At 40.6% G+C, this 15370-nt stretch overlaps 2 protein-coding genes across 2 annotated transcripts; one reads left to right on the top strand and one right to left on the bottom strand.

The window, feature by feature from the left end:
* Positions 1-309: 309 nt before the first annotated feature.
* eif2b5 (eukaryotic translation initiation factor 2B, subunit 5 epsilon) lies at positions 310-6749 on the top strand. The gene is made up of 16 exons (XM_080837743.1): positions 310-480; positions 1001-1125; positions 1221-1406; positions 1758-1935; positions 2125-2205; positions 2657-2734; positions 2877-3189; positions 3349-3494; positions 3585-3729; positions 4038-4139; positions 4357-4464; positions 4642-4732; positions 4837-4960; positions 5306-5431; positions 5863-5973; positions 6253-6749. Exons 1-16 carry the CDS (start codon positions 322-324, stop codon positions 6310-6312), a joined length of 2133 nt encoding a protein of 710 aa, XP_080693869.1. The 5' UTR covers positions 310-321; the 3' UTR covers positions 6313-6749.
* A 430-nt stretch (positions 6750-7179) lies between these two features.
* On the bottom strand, positions 7180-8662 carry mul3 (mitochondrial E3 ubiquitin protein ligase 3). Its single transcript, XM_080837913.1, has 4 exons — positions 8536-8662; positions 8355-8442; positions 8130-8250; positions 7180-7973 (listed from the first exon to the last, which is right to left on the bottom strand). The coding sequence occupies exons 1-4, from the start codon at positions 8647-8649 to the stop codon at positions 7481-7483; spliced, it is 816 nt and encodes a 271-aa protein (XP_080694039.1). The 5' UTR covers positions 8650-8662; the 3' UTR covers positions 7180-7480.
* Between the last annotated feature and the right edge of the window lie 6708 nt (positions 8663-15370).

The following is a 15370-nucleotide window of genomic DNA, read 5'->3' as shown; positions in this document are numbered from 1 at the left end:
ATTTTATAAAGAAATGTGTGCATTTCTATTGATCTCATGTGGAGGTGAAAGTCCACATATTCAATATAAAGCAATATACTTTCTGCTGAAAACATCCTGGTTGAACCATCATTAAACACATTGTAAATGCAGAAATTGTATAATTGTCTGTTATTAGCCTAAGGCTTTTTTCTTTGTCTATTTTGGCTATGTGGATATTCTCTCTGTCCATGTCTTTGCCCGGTCTATGCCATTCGGTTAAATGTCGAGTTGCGTTAGAGAATTTGTCGTACGCGGCTTTCCGTAGATTGTAGCAGTCGATTCAGAAGACGGGTGTCAAACATGGCAGGTAGAGGTGCGAAGCAGAGCCGCTCAGGCGCTGGAAATGCTGGTCGTAAAGGTGCAACTGAACAGGAGGAGGCTGAACAGCCACTTCAAGCTGTACTGATAGCTGACAGCTTCAATCGCAGGTTTTTCCCCATCACTAAAGATCAGCCCCGCGTACGTACCATGTCCAATGTTGCTGTGACTAGTAGCCTCACGTTTAAGAACACGCATGTGATACAGGGATGCTTTCACTAAGCCCCGAAAGTATTTTAGTAAGCCTAACGATCCAACTTGCCTTATGAATTTACAGTACAAAACAGAGCGTTTGTTTGGCTAACTAGTTTAATATCAATCAATTATCCCGAAACAACAGCACCTCAACAGTTTAGTTGAACTGTTGTTAGCTAATACGCTAGTTAGCTAGCTAAGTAAAGTTTCTTGCACTTAATGTGCTGCAAGCTGACATTAGCATCCGTTATTGTGTCAGCAATTAATTATTGTTGCACCTAGTTGCATCATACTCTTGACCTTTCTATAGTAAAACAACCCGACATGCTTATACCTGTGACCTGCCATATGTTTTTAGGTCAGGATAAATAGAAGAGCGAGATGTCCTGGAGTCTGTACAAAACCCACCATTGCTAACGTTGCAGGATTCTATTGGAATATTTATTTTTCTCTTTCCCTTTCACAGGCTCTATTACCTTTAGCGAATGTCTCTATGATTGACTACACATTAGAATTTCTCACTTCAACTGGAGTTCAAGAGACATTTGTCTTCTGTTGCTGGATGTCTAACAAAATCAAGGAACATCTGTTGTGAGTTCCCTGTGTTTCATATTACGTGACAAGACATTAAAAGAGTCATACTTTGTTCATTTAACCTGTCTTTACTCATCTGTTCATGATTACAGGAATTCAAAGTGGTGCCGCCCCACTTCTCCAAACACAGTACACATTATCACCTCTGACCTTTACCGATCTTTGGGTGATGTATTGCGAGATGTTGATGCCAAGGCCTTGATCCGTTCAGATTTTATCTTGGTTTATGGAGATGTGGTGTCCAACATTGATGTCACCCAAGTAGTACAGGAACACCGGTGAGTATCTGTTTAGAGGTAATCCTATTTTTGAATTGTATCCATCAGCAGCCCATCGTTGACTTTATTTGACACTTAAATACAAGCTACAGGCACTTCCTAAGTGACTGAAGGAGTAAGCACTGCATTGTTTTTTATATGAAGCAGTATACCTGATTCCTCCGTCCAGAATATCACTAGATTCACACCTATTTACACTTAAAGATATGCCTGATGCATCCAGGTCAATACTGATTTGGGCTTGGGACCAGTATAAACAGAAATAGTCATTACCAGGTGTTGTGAGAGTCTGTGGTTTGTTCTCTTTGATAGATGATGAATTTGTTTAATAAACTACCCATTTCCCTTAAGGCATAGACGCAAATCGGACAAGAATGTGTCAGTGATGACCATGATTTTCAAAGAGTCCTCACCTGGACATAAGTCCCGCTGTGGTGAGGATGATATTATTGTTGCCATGGACAGTAAAAGCAAGCGGGTTCTACACTACCAGAAGACCCAGGGACTGAAGAAACTCCAGTTTCCCATGGTAATGTCTTTATAGTTACTCTATTATTCGGTACTAGATTACTAAACCATTTTATTTTACGTTAATATACGTAAACGTAATATAATGATGAAATAACTATCATTGAGACACAATTTGAATCAGTATGAATGTTATGCTTTACTGTAGACTCTCATATGAATGTAATGCTCTAATGTTTTCGGTTTTCAGAATATTTTTCACAGTGGGAGTGATGAGTACGAGATTCGACATGATCTCCTAGACTGTCACATCAGCATCTGTTCCCCACAAGTGAGCATGTCACTCTACAATCTCTAAACTAGTAGTCTCTCTACCATCTCTTATCTAGTAGTCTGTCTACCATCTCTAATCTAGTAGTCTCTCTACCATCTCTAATCTAGTAGTCTCTCTAATGCTGTTTGCAGTCATTTCCATGCGCACAGAAAACAATCCAGAATATGTCCACTGTCCTAGTCAGGAATCCAAGAGTGTGGGCAACTTCTCCTGATCTACTTTTGGTTAAAGTGATTCTGTCATTGCAATGTGCTCGGAGAGCATACATGGAAATGTTTTAGAATCTACAGAAAACATTTAATAAACGATCCATCAAGTCAGTCGCTAAGGGGATTCACTTTTTGCTTGATAATCTAAATATGTTTTTGGGTCCATTGAAATTGTGTCGTTTTTCAGTCTGGCTTTTGAGAGACATAATCAATGATACATTTGATGTAATTATTTTTAGGTGGCTGAGCTGTTTACTGACAATTTCGACTACCAGACCAGAAATGACTTTGTCCGAGGGATTCTGGTCAATGAGGAGGTATGGTTCACATAGAAAAGTGAACAATCAGTTGAGAAAGCTCCACATTATTGTATGTTTTAGATATTAGTCAACTACACATTATTATATATTTTATACTTTTGTGTCAAGTGTAATTTTATTTCACACAATTTGCCTCTAGATTTTGGGGAACCAGATTCACATGCATGTCACTAAGGACGGCTACGGGGCTCGCGTTTCCAACATGCTCATGTATGACGCAGTCTCGTCAGACATGATCCGTCGATGGGTCTATCCTTTCACCCCGGAGGCTAACTTTGCTGACCAAGAGGGCCAGCGCTGCGCCCACTCCAGACACAATGTGTACAGGGGCCCTGGGGTCAGTCTGGGTCACGGCAGTCAGATGGAGGAAAATGTTCTGATTGGACGAGACACCAGCATTGGAGCCAACTGCTTCATCTCCAATAGTGTCATTGGGGCTAACTGTTCCATAGGTACTGCCAAACCTATATTTAAGCTTTCTTCTTCTGTACTCCGTGCCCTTTCAAGAGGCATCGTTGGAAATGCATATGTCATTTTTTTTTTAAGCTGCTTGATGTTTTTCTTCATACTGCTGTAATGTTAAACAACCCGCTCTCCAAACTCTGCATTAGGGAATAATGTGGTATTGGACCGAGCCTACATCTGGAGTGACGTCAACATTGCCAGCAATGTGGAGGTCCATCAGTCAGTCATCTGTGACGGTGTGGAGGTGAAAGAGGGGGTCACTCTGAAGGAACAGTGTGTCCTGGCATTCAACGTAAGGCTTGCTTACTCATTACTTCTATGTAATTGCATGACTGAGCCAAAGAGCAACTTCCAAGGAGTGTTATTTCACTGAATGGCACAGGTTGTGGTTGGACCTAATATCACCTTGTCGGAGGGGACCGTGGTGTCCATGCATCATCCAGATGAGGAGGAGGAAGAGGACGACGATGAGTTTTTGAGTGATGATGCTGATACTGGCCATAGTGAAAGTGTAACAAAGCAGAAGGGTACGTGTAACTCTAAAGTAACTCAGGTTCTATATGCTTTGCTGTGTCTTCTACGTTGTCAGTGCTGATGGATAGGTGTTTACTCTATAGCTCAAGTGGCACTCAGTATTGGACTCTTAAATTAGGTGGTATTTCTTTGTCATAGTAGATGTTGATTGTGGCCTAGTTTTGATTAGTAAAAACCTATGGTAAATATCTTAAGTCATAATGAATATTTGACCCACATGTTAATAATGTGTAATCCTATTTGAACATTAACTAGGTTTTGCACTAGGTGTGTTATTGTTTCTTGTTTTTTCACTTTATAGCGTTCAACCCTGCTGAGGTTGGAGCCAAGGGCAAAGGCTATATTTGGAAGAACCCCAGTCTGGATGACACAGAGGATGATGAGCTTGCTCAGTGTTTATGGGGTAAGGTTATCACAGCACTCTGCAATGCCCCATGCAAATAAATCCATGTGTTTACTGCTGCAGCTGCATTGGTTTATGTCCACTCTCTTCATTAAATGAGATCCATAGTAGCATTAACTCGTATGCTTCTTTGCTTCTTAGCAGGTAATTCAGCATTGCTGCCAGTCAGTCCATCTACCTGTGTTGATAACTTGATAAATGCTGTTGTATTCTTCAGGGCTGGTACTGAATGCTGACCTGGAGAGTGACAGTGAGAGTGAGGCCAGCGAAGGCTCCCAGGAGCCAGGAAGCCGGGGCATGTCTCCAGAGCTTGATGACGTTAAAGGTGCGGAGGACCAACACGGATCCAAAACAATGGATGGCATGCAATGTTAGAGGATTAGTTTATAATCTTAACACACTCTCTGCGCATGCATTTCTCACTTTCTCTGTGTGTGTGTGGGGGTGTGTGTGTGTGTGTGTGTGTGTGTGTGTTTGTTTGTGTTTGTGTTTGTGTGTTCAGTGTTTCAGGCAGAGGTTCAAGGCACTCTGCAGAGAGGGCTGGAGGAGAACATTGGCTGTGACAATCTTGTCTTAGAGATCAACTCGCTCAAGTAAGACATTTACACAGTTATTTCCCTGATTGAAATAATTAAAATATACACAAATTTGTTTTCATGTAACTGTTTGATATCTATTGCTTTGCTTCCTCTGACAGGTATGCTTATAATATCACCCTCAAGGAAGTCATGCAAATCATCATGAGAGTAGTGCTTGAATTCCCCTTCTTCCAGCAGGGGGCACAGTTGAGCACAGCCCAGTACAACACTTCACTCCTACCGGTGGGTATTCTTGGCATCAATATTGATGCTTCACATCAAAGTGACAGCGGCAATGTTGTAAGAGTATATCTTTCACTTGAATACTCTAAACACTACATGTGCACATTATTGAAAAAGCCTTATTCATTTAACCATAATTATTTAACATGACAGGGTTTATAGGACATGAACCAAGTCAGAGGCCAATTTTTAAGCATACATGCTGGACGTCATACTTTTATGCTTATTATATTATAAGTAAATGTTAACCTGAGCCTCAGGTAAATAATTGGATCATCCACCCCAAGACCAATTATGTCACAAGGAACAAGAAGAAATAAAGGCTTTTCTATTACCTTTTCACAGCTTTTAAAGAAATGGGCACCTGTCTTTAAGAACTATGTGAAGAGGGCCCAGGATCATCTAGACTGTCTGGCCTCCATGGAGGAATTCTTTCTGGAACATGAGGAACACTGGGGAGCCCTGGTTAAAGTAAGAACTGCACTTTCAGAGCCTTTCGTTTCAAAATGTCAGGGGCTTGAAACTAGAAGGGCAGGTTTCAGAGACATGTGTTGAGACAGGCATGGTGGAAAATGTAGTGGTTATTAAACTTGGTAACTTGCGTCAACACCATTTATGTTTATTTTTAAGTAAACTTATGTGAAAGGGAGACAAACCAATTTGTGTGTCCCTAGTGAAAACCCCAAACGTTGGGAAAATAGGGTCTAAGTTAAAGCACCTCCCAGTTTGCCTTTTGAAATATTTGAACTTTCCTAGTTGCCAATGTTTTGTGGAATTTGGGCCATCCAATTTGCATATTCCAGCATTAAACATTGTCTGTATTCGCTTTCGGGAGGGAGGACTAGTTGACAGAGATGAGGTTTCAGTATGCAGGTGAAGCTGACTGCCCACCCTTATCTCAGGTGCTGATGAACACATACCAGTTGGAGATTCTGGAGGAGGACGCCATCATGCGCTGGTTCTCTCAGGGGGCCACCTTAGACAAGAGCAAACAGTTGCGCAAAAACCAAGGGGTGAGTAAAAAACTAGCAGGGCCCTAGTTTTTTAGTAAACCCCAAATGCAGCTACTTTTGATAAGCACACTAGAAATGTGCTTCTAAAAGACAGCAGACAACCTGTAATCTGCATTTGTATGTATTCAATATATAGATTTGCAGTGCTTCTATAGTAGCACACCATTTATGCTGATTTGACTTTTTCCCTCCAATACAAATGTAAATAATGTGTTTGCCTAAATGCTCTGGTAAATGTGTTTTTAAAAGAAAAAAGTAAAAAGCTGTGTCATTCCTCAGCTACTGAAGTTCATCCAGTGGCTGGAGGAGGCTGAGGAGTCATCAGAGGGAGATGACTAAAGTGGGAACTGCAGGAGCCTTCAGGAAGACGCCCCCAAATTGAATCAAAACCCTACACCCTTTGACCTAGGGTGCGGCATGGAAATACTCTAACTTGGACATCTGCGTGAACTCTATTATATTATATATAGAGATTTTGATCTGCTGCCATATTATTTTGTGCCTGTGAAAAGTTGGTATAACAATGCTAACTCCTCTAAATTAGGGTCCACAGTGACTAGATTTTAATATTGTTTGATATTCTTGTCAGCTGTTTCATGGTTGCAAGTTATTTAATTGGTTGGTAAGACCACATCTACATACAGGTCAAGCCTATTTGTTAAACTGTATTCATCAAAGGAGATAAACACTTAAAGAATATTGTATGGTGGAACCATTGCTTACAATTCAAGTAAACTCAACATTAAAAAACAAATGATGTGATTATGGAAAAGACATTTTAGTTGAACACCATTGTTTTTATCGCATTGGTTTACAGGTGTTAGGAGAGGGCAAGCAGTGGTGTTTGTGTGTTTATTGAAAACTAAGAGGAGGGCTAGTGGTACCAGGACCTGAGGGTAAAGCCACACGCACTGAATTCAGGATGTTGTAGTGGGGCGACTGGTGGGAAATCATACAAAGAAGGAAATTATACCACTATCACAACAACCTTGGCAAAGAACAACAGAACAAGAACAACCTCTACAAAGCCTGCCATCATTACAAGATTCAGTCCATCAATCACCTTAGAAGGAGGCTGTGATCAAAAGTGGAATGGTTCAAAAACAATTAAAAAAGGGTTTGCCATTCGCTTTTTAATGTTTTATTACTGGCAAACATTTCAAAGCAAAGAATGTTTGATGAACAGAAACATCACCCAGTGTTTTGACAAATTGGAATGGCTCACCTGTCTTATAAACACCCCTCACTTAACAGCACCTAACACTTAATGACACAACATGAGCTTTTATCAGGTAGTGAGGTAGTGTGTTTTCATGGCCATGTATATGGCTGCATGTTTCTGCATCCAGGTCTTCTGCTTTTTGTCACATTGCATAGGCACATTGTATTTCACATTTGATATGTTGAAGTTTTAATCAGAGACCTTATATGAGTAGTCATTCAAATGAAATGGTTAGTACAAAATACAAGTATTTTTGATTCCCAACACCTCTGTGTCAAGGTTAGACTAGTTCCTTCTGTCACCTTGTCCCTTGCAAGCATCATAGATCATCCCTCCCAGTACAGCTGATCCTGTGATCCCACAGAACGCGGACAGCACTTTCCACCATCCCGCAGTGCTCTCGTTCCTCTCTATGAAACTACGGTGATCACCCACCATCAGGACGTAGGTCCGGCCGTCTCGGGGTGGCTGCATCCTAATCCCCTCGCCATATTCCAGGACCACCTCACCGAAGGTAGTGAGAGGTGTTCCGACTTTCAGCATCTCTTCTTGCACATCCTTGCTGACGGGTCTCTCACCGCTTATGCCTTCCAGCACTGCGTCCACAACGCCACCCTGGGCATACTTTCGTTGCTTGTGCACAAGCTCAAGGAAATCCCCTGAGGCCTCCATTGGGGCCTGCACCTTTACAGAGATGTCTGTGAGGTAGGCTCCTGGGCTCACCAAGCTGAAAGGTACCATGTTGTTGGTCACCTTTTTGTTCATTGTCTTGTTGGTCCTGCAATGTTATATTTAGGGATTTAGAAAGCAGATATATTCAATAAAAAACACATGAATGCATATTTCAGATGTGTTCAGGTCCTTGCACCATGGTCATGACATGAATGAATGAACAAAGATGAAATATATCGACCTAGCAGAGCCCCATACCAACCATGTATTTTTTATGGTGCTCCACACTTTCCACTCCTCCTGAACAATAACTTTCTGAACAACCCCATAACATTTAGGCACAAACTGACTGGCCAGGGGTTCACCATCAGGTTGAATCACGCCTTAGCAGAAAGAAAAGGAAAAACATTGTATGTGTGTGCAACATTTACAAAAGATAAAATGCAGAATTAAGTGCCAGCGTCTTTGTAAATCTTAAGAAAATTACCTTCAACAGCAACATACTGAAGTCGATGCTGCGGAGATGCTTTTAGAATTCTCAGCAGGTGATGATCTGGTTGGAATTTCGGTATCTCCTACAGCGTGTCACATAATGGGCAAAATTAGCCTATGGGCTATCGTCTTACAAATATGGGATGGTACAAAGGGTATTTTCAAGGGCACTTCACCTTCAGTTTGACGATTTCCTTTTTCTTTTCTTGGTACAAGTGGTAGAATAACCCAGAGAAAGCAAAACTCGACCCAACCAACAGTGTCCAAGGGGCAGCGAATGTGTCACTCATTCTTGTATAACGTGTGAACCTCTATTACAAATGAAGACTATACGTTCAAGTAAACACATTGGCAATCAGTGAATCGAACGATTGATCTTTGAAAACAAGCACTGACTTCTGGGTTCTACCTGTAGTCTACTCACGTTTCCTACATTCAAACGCGAGTGGTTCACCACAACCCAAGAGCCTAAGACTACTTCTCTTTTCTTTTTTTAACCCTCCACAACACCCACCCGATTTCTGTCGATTACAGCTTCACACAAAAGGCTCTTCTTGTATACATTTTTGAGAACTGATTCTGGTTAATGCGAAAGTAAAACTACTGTAACGAAGATGATCTGATTTCGCTTCCTTGTTCCGTGGCAGGTGACAGCCCCTTCTTTACCCTCCAATAGGAAAAGAGCTTTTCTCCTGAACATATCCTTACCGTCAGGCAGAAGGCGGGTGATAAATGTGTGGTTGGTTTTTACCTAACAGTCAACAGCATTTTATATAGAACCAGTGACACTCTTAACATTACTCAAGTAGGCCTAATCAAGAATTCATCGCTTAATCTAGTTGACCCAGTCTATTGAATATCATATTATTGGTGAGCAAATTGTATGCTACCTATCTAATAATACAAGACAGCCCACATGGAGTTTTTATTCACTTTCAAGGCCTATCATTAGGGCCTTATACATGTGCCACTGAGATCAGATCAGTTTATCGTATCGTATTCGCGTGTAGGTGTGAAGATTTTCAAGGGAAACGGCTCTTGTCGTTACCTGTATACATGTGCAAAATGTGAAGCGGTTACATTGCCTCGGGCATGCGCAAAGACCACGGAGATGTGCTCCCACCTGGTTTGTTTACTAACAACATCAACGTGGATCCGCATCGGGCACAGGCAGTGTAGTGGCTTAAAGTTCCCTTCTTTCTATCAGCATATAGTTCTTAATATTTTCTTTGAATAACCACTCTCGGATGGAAAGAAAACGAGTCTACGCGTGGATGTGTTTCAACAACGGTAGAAAACTGTGTTTGCTCCGTCTTTTACTGAGTGGACTCATAATTATATGACAGTGGTATTAGTTACAGTTGAGACACCCGAAATAACTTGCATGCGCAGCAATCCTTAGACGTGATTTTTAGTTTGCACATGAATACTAACGTCTTGATCCCAGGAAATTTGAGCACATAACCCATCTCCCTTACGGAGATATTGGCGAAAGTTAACCTACTTCATTGCAAACGTCTAGTTTTTCAAACGTGTCTAGTTTTTGTGCAGTAGTGAATAGAGTCTCAGTCTACTACACCATACATAGCATATCATGTTTGTAGAAAATGATTAAGGTGCAACAAATGCCAATAAGCATATTTAAATTAAATGATTCACATTGCAAGCAAAATGGTGCGGCTGGAGCACAGGGAGGGACAACGGTGACGCAGTTTGGATGTAGCGACAAACATTTATGTGCTGTAACAAACAGTGTTAACCAGTATGTGAGTAACGTGGCTTTTATTAAAACATAGCGTGTGTAATGTGTAGCTATTTCATTCCGTTTATTAACCTTTCCGGCTGTCTGTATTGCAGCAGCAGACGTAACGGAAAGGGAGCATTTTACTCCCCGGCAATCTCTCTACAAACTTCCATATAGACGCGGGATCAGCAGAGGAAAATACTTTCCTTTTGGGAGAAACCAGGCCAGTCGTTCCCACGACTACAGCACCTTGCAAAACGAATTATATGCGTTCCAGCAACAGGTGCTGCGAGTGAGCGCTCCTTCAGTGCAGCAGGGCGCGTTATAGAAGCCAGGCGAGAGCGCCTGAATCCTGACACTGTAGATGCTATTTTATTCCTGCATAGTGCTAAGACAAATTCTAAATAGAACGAAGGTTAGGCATATCAGCAGAGGTATATTTTGGTTACATTAGGATGGCTACGTTTATAGCTTGCGTTTTGGGCGCACCACAATGCCAAGAAGTTTGTCGCGACTGTAATGGCATATTTCATTGTGAGGGTGATTGATAGTTTAAGGCTTACGAGACACGGTGTTTTGTCATGACACATCGGCCTGATTTGACACGCCCTTTTCTAAGACGAATGAACGTGGTAAACCACCTCTCTCGAAAGGCTCAGACGATCGGCGGAAAAACTAACGGTTTACATCTAGACCCCTTATACATGAGGCAATTGTAACACGTTCGCGAGTTTCTATCGTGGTAGGCGCAATGTAACAGCTTTACATTGACGCATGTATAAGGGGCTAGTATCATCATGATTATCATTGTTTATTCAGGGAGAATTGACTGAGCGCAGGGCTCTTTTGCAGCAATGCCCTGACTGAGGCTACAGAATACAGAAGAACAATAAATAAACAAACCATATCAAAACAGACAAAATAAATAAACCAAACACATTAAAAAACTAAAATAACATAAAGTAAAAAAATAAACCACCAACATTCTTGTATAAGTTACAGTGATGGGTCCTGAAAGCGATATAATCATCTCATAGCCACTGTTCATACCAGCTTGTTTGTGAAAGTAATTTGTCGTTATGTTTTTGCCATAAGCTACTCAGTTGTGTTTTTTAAATAGCCTTTGACACATGTAAATGCACAGGTTCGAAGAAACCAACATGCTGATTTTGTTGTTTTTATCAAACTTACTCACATAAGGGAGGTTTTTGTCAGATCTATTCTGCATGAACTTTCAACTTATCGATTTAAAATTGATAAACAGTTCAAAAGTCTAATGTGTTATCTGTTAGCTTACAAAGGACACTTTACACGTTTTATCAGCATTTACTTGTTTGTACAATTTGGTCCATTAAGACATGATGATCTCGACTTGGTGAAAGACCACTGACTTGAATGAAAGGGGCCTGTGGTAGGATATGCGATCATTTACAGATAGTGACTGACAGGAGTCTGGACATCACTTGTTCAATCAGTATATCTGCCTACTAAAAATGACTTCCACATTTATACAACATGTACAACTACGTTAGGTCTAGTCAGAGTTGTGCAGTAAGAGAGTTGAGCTACATGAACGATGAACGATGACTATTTCTTACTGGCACATGGTATGGCTTGTCCAAGCTAAAATATGCAGAGAGCATGGGTGTCATTAAGCCTTGGTGTTTTCACCTCCTAGCAACGCCCCTGGCAGAGAGTATGGCAGAATTGTATCCTTGTGAAAACATGTTGGCTTTTGCCTACAGGATGGTAAATGTCAGATGTTACCAAATGTTCAACTTTGTAACAAGATTTACACCGCACCATTCATGTGTCTTGACAGGAACGCAAACAACAGGTGGTTGTGATCAGTGATTTCCGAACTAGGTGCTCTAGGCCTATAATTATTTCCTGCATCCTGTGTTCTATTTCAATCATCTGATCGAATATCTGCGTGAAATACAGGGCACGTGTGGGCCGCACAGTGCGGTGCCCAGTGGGACAGCCCAAAGTGAGGGCTGAGTGTGGGCCCCCAACATACTCAAGAGCCATCTCCACCTATCCTAGCATCACCGTTGTCATAATGTTAAACAAACAAAATTAAAAAAAATGTTTAAACGCTCACTGTCCTAAGGTAAATGTATTGCCTGTGTGTTGTGTCATGTATTGCTCTATATTACTCCCCTTCCTTTTGATGTCCAGCCTGAAGTTGAAATGACAGTTTGAATTCTTTAAATATTATTTTTTATGAAACCGGGCTTGGATCAAAAACACTGAGGATTAGCACCACCTAGTGACCAAGCCCAAACTGGACCAGGGCTATAGACTGAATTTACTTTTGTTTTTATAGCGTATTATACGAGTGTCTCACATGTATAACACATGCACAACATGTCAGACGTATTGTAGACTATATGAGACTACATTAAGCTGCTTTGTGTGGGTCTTTGCTGTTCAAAAATGTTTTTATTATACGTTTTGAGTAATAGTTCTGTAATTTAACTTGTAAGTTGTGAGCATGTTGCTCAGGTATGGGCAGATGGCATAAGATGCTCTATGGGAATGATTGAGGGACAAAAAATTGACAACAAAAAAATAATTTATATGAAACAGCTGCTGCAAGCCAAAAGGTATCCAAGGTAATGTATTTTTTGTGTCATATTTTCTCCACCTCTTGAATGTCACTGTGTTCCATTGTGTATTTTATCTAATGCTTTGTTTTATATTTGGTTTTACATCATAATGTTGTCCAAAGATAAGTGCTAAGTTTGATGTATACTGTAACGATCATTGCTCCATGAACGAAACATAAAGGGGAGGCCACACAGAATTTATGATATACTTATAATAATAAGTTATGTATTAAGTATATAGATTTCTATTAATTATAGGCAAACGTGTGGTGAATGTCAGGATTGTGAAGAGACACAAAAGATGTTATGTAAAGTCAGTTACATGGTAAAATAAAACAAACAACGACAATAATCCAAAACCAACGACGATCCCAAAACCCAACGACAATCCAAACCCAATCTCTATCCAAATCCAAAGATCACCAAAATCCAACGACCACTCCAAAGCTCTCTCGACTTCAGTCTGATCAGGGCTTTTGTAGACCAGCCTAACAAGGATACACCGGTTTCCAATCACCTGCCTGCTTCTAATTACCTGCTGTAGAGACAGAGACAGAACAGGCATGCAATTTCACAGAGCGGGGCCTAGACCCGCCAGGGTCGTAACAATACGCATAGACCAATTAGATGTTGTTGAATGGCTGTTCTTTTTACTATAGTTGAAGGGGAATGTAACCTAAACTGCTAGTGTGCTTTCCACATAATATGGGCATGTTTTTTCCACCCAGCAAAGTACACACAGCGGAATCCTAAATCAAGCTAGCACAGACCTAATACCATAGCAAAAAAGAAGGCTTCCACACCTCAGTCCATATGCTACAGTGTGTGCTTAGTTGTACTAGAAAAATAAATTGGCAAGACAAATGCAACAGAATGGAATCAGAGGCATATTTTGATGATACAAAAAAGAGTATGGATAGTAAAGAAAATCAGCCAGCATAAATCTGTATAATTAAAGGTAAGTCAGTGTCAAAATGACCTCCCTACTTGGAGCACAAGGTGGCAGCACTTTCACACTGAGGTCTTGTCATACTATACTATACTAACATGAATGTGAAGGGGAGAAGCAATCAATAAGGTATTACATAGCTTTTCTTTTCTTTTCTCACCCATGTTGGAAACATTCCACATGTAGAAAAAGTTTCAGTGTGAATAAAAGCCCTTCTTCCATGCATGTGGCCCTGTCTTCAAAGCTCTTACCAGCAGTGAGAATCACAGGAAACTCCTCTTGCAGTGATTTCATATCCTGGTCATGGCTTTGGTTTACAACAACAGGATGCCCTTGGCTGCATTTTTTGGTTGACTCACCAAGTGGGAATCCATTTTCCAGCCTGTTTGTTGCCCCTGGTCTTTCAGAACATTCTTTGAAACTAGTTCAGCAAATAATAAAGTTTATTTTGATGGCTCATATTGCAAATATCACATTGTGATCTGTCTTGTATCTATACAGACCACTATCTCACAGACTAGCGCTACCAATAATGTCTGTTTAGTGTCTGTAAAGTTATAGGGATTCTTGGTCTTTCCTCTTTTGACAAAGATGGTCTAAGGAAAGAACTTTGCAAACAATCAATACGGTTAAAAATAGCTTAGAGGAACACATGCCTCGTGTTTGAAGCTGAGGGCTTGGTGACAAACTTGAGCACCAGTGTACCTGATCTTCAGTTTTGGGCTCAGGCCTCTGGACACTTATTTAAACATCCTTTCATAGAGATAACATCACGTTACATCAATAATGTTTTGGATAAAAGGAATATATGTAGGTGTCCCCAGCACCAAATCGAGATGGAATATTCCATATACTGTATATGGGAAAAGTAAAGGCTGGATGGTAGCCTGGGTTCATCCTGTACAGTCATGTGCTTAACAGAGATAACAACAATGGACAGACAGTACTGTACACAATGCAGTCGGCATATCTGATCAGCTCAACAACAGCCATCATATCAAAACAAACATTCTTTTAGGTAACAATTATTAAAGTAAGGATTTACACTAAATCGCAAAATGTTTTGAATGTTTTTATAAGCATATAACTGAATCCCTTTGAAACTTGTTAGTAAAATGACCTGACTAATTCCAATTCTGAGAAATGTCTGTTAGTTATTCTTGTGATTTCTATAATCATGTTTCACAAAAGAAAAAACAAGAAGTCAGTAATTTGTTTGTGACATGAAATGAAGATGATAAATGTTACAGTGGCGGCTCGCCCAAAGGGTGCGCTGGGGCTCCGCCCCCCCGCTGACCTGACTGCCTGTTTTTCTTTTCTTTTCTTTTTTAAATAATCTCTCATTTTGAAAAAATAACCTGTGTTGATACAATGATATTGATGATTTTGCTTTAGAATAAGTTTAGAACTCTCCAAAATTATATTTACATTAGATTCACTTTCAAGTTCCACGTTTAAAACGTGAACGTTTATCATTTTTGGTGTAGTAGCCAATAGGATGTCTTGCCGGGGCTCCTGGTCGATCAGCCCGTGTGTGCTGTATTTAAGCCAATGGCTCCCCTGTTGCTAGGCAAAAAAGAATACACATCCGCCAATCATCGTCGAGGAATTTTATGGGTTACGGGCGCTGAAGGCTAGAGCCCCTACCAAGATGCACCACTGCTTGTTAACAGGTATTTTCCATTCTAGCAGAGAAGTGTTAAGCA

This window comes from Sprattus sprattus (assembly GCF_963457725.1).
Source record: "Sprattus sprattus genome assembly, chromosome: 4".
NCBI lineage: Eukaryota > Metazoa > Chordata > Actinopteri > Clupeiformes > Clupeidae > Sprattus > Sprattus sprattus.
This window is presented reverse-complemented; position numbering and strand designations above follow the sequence as displayed.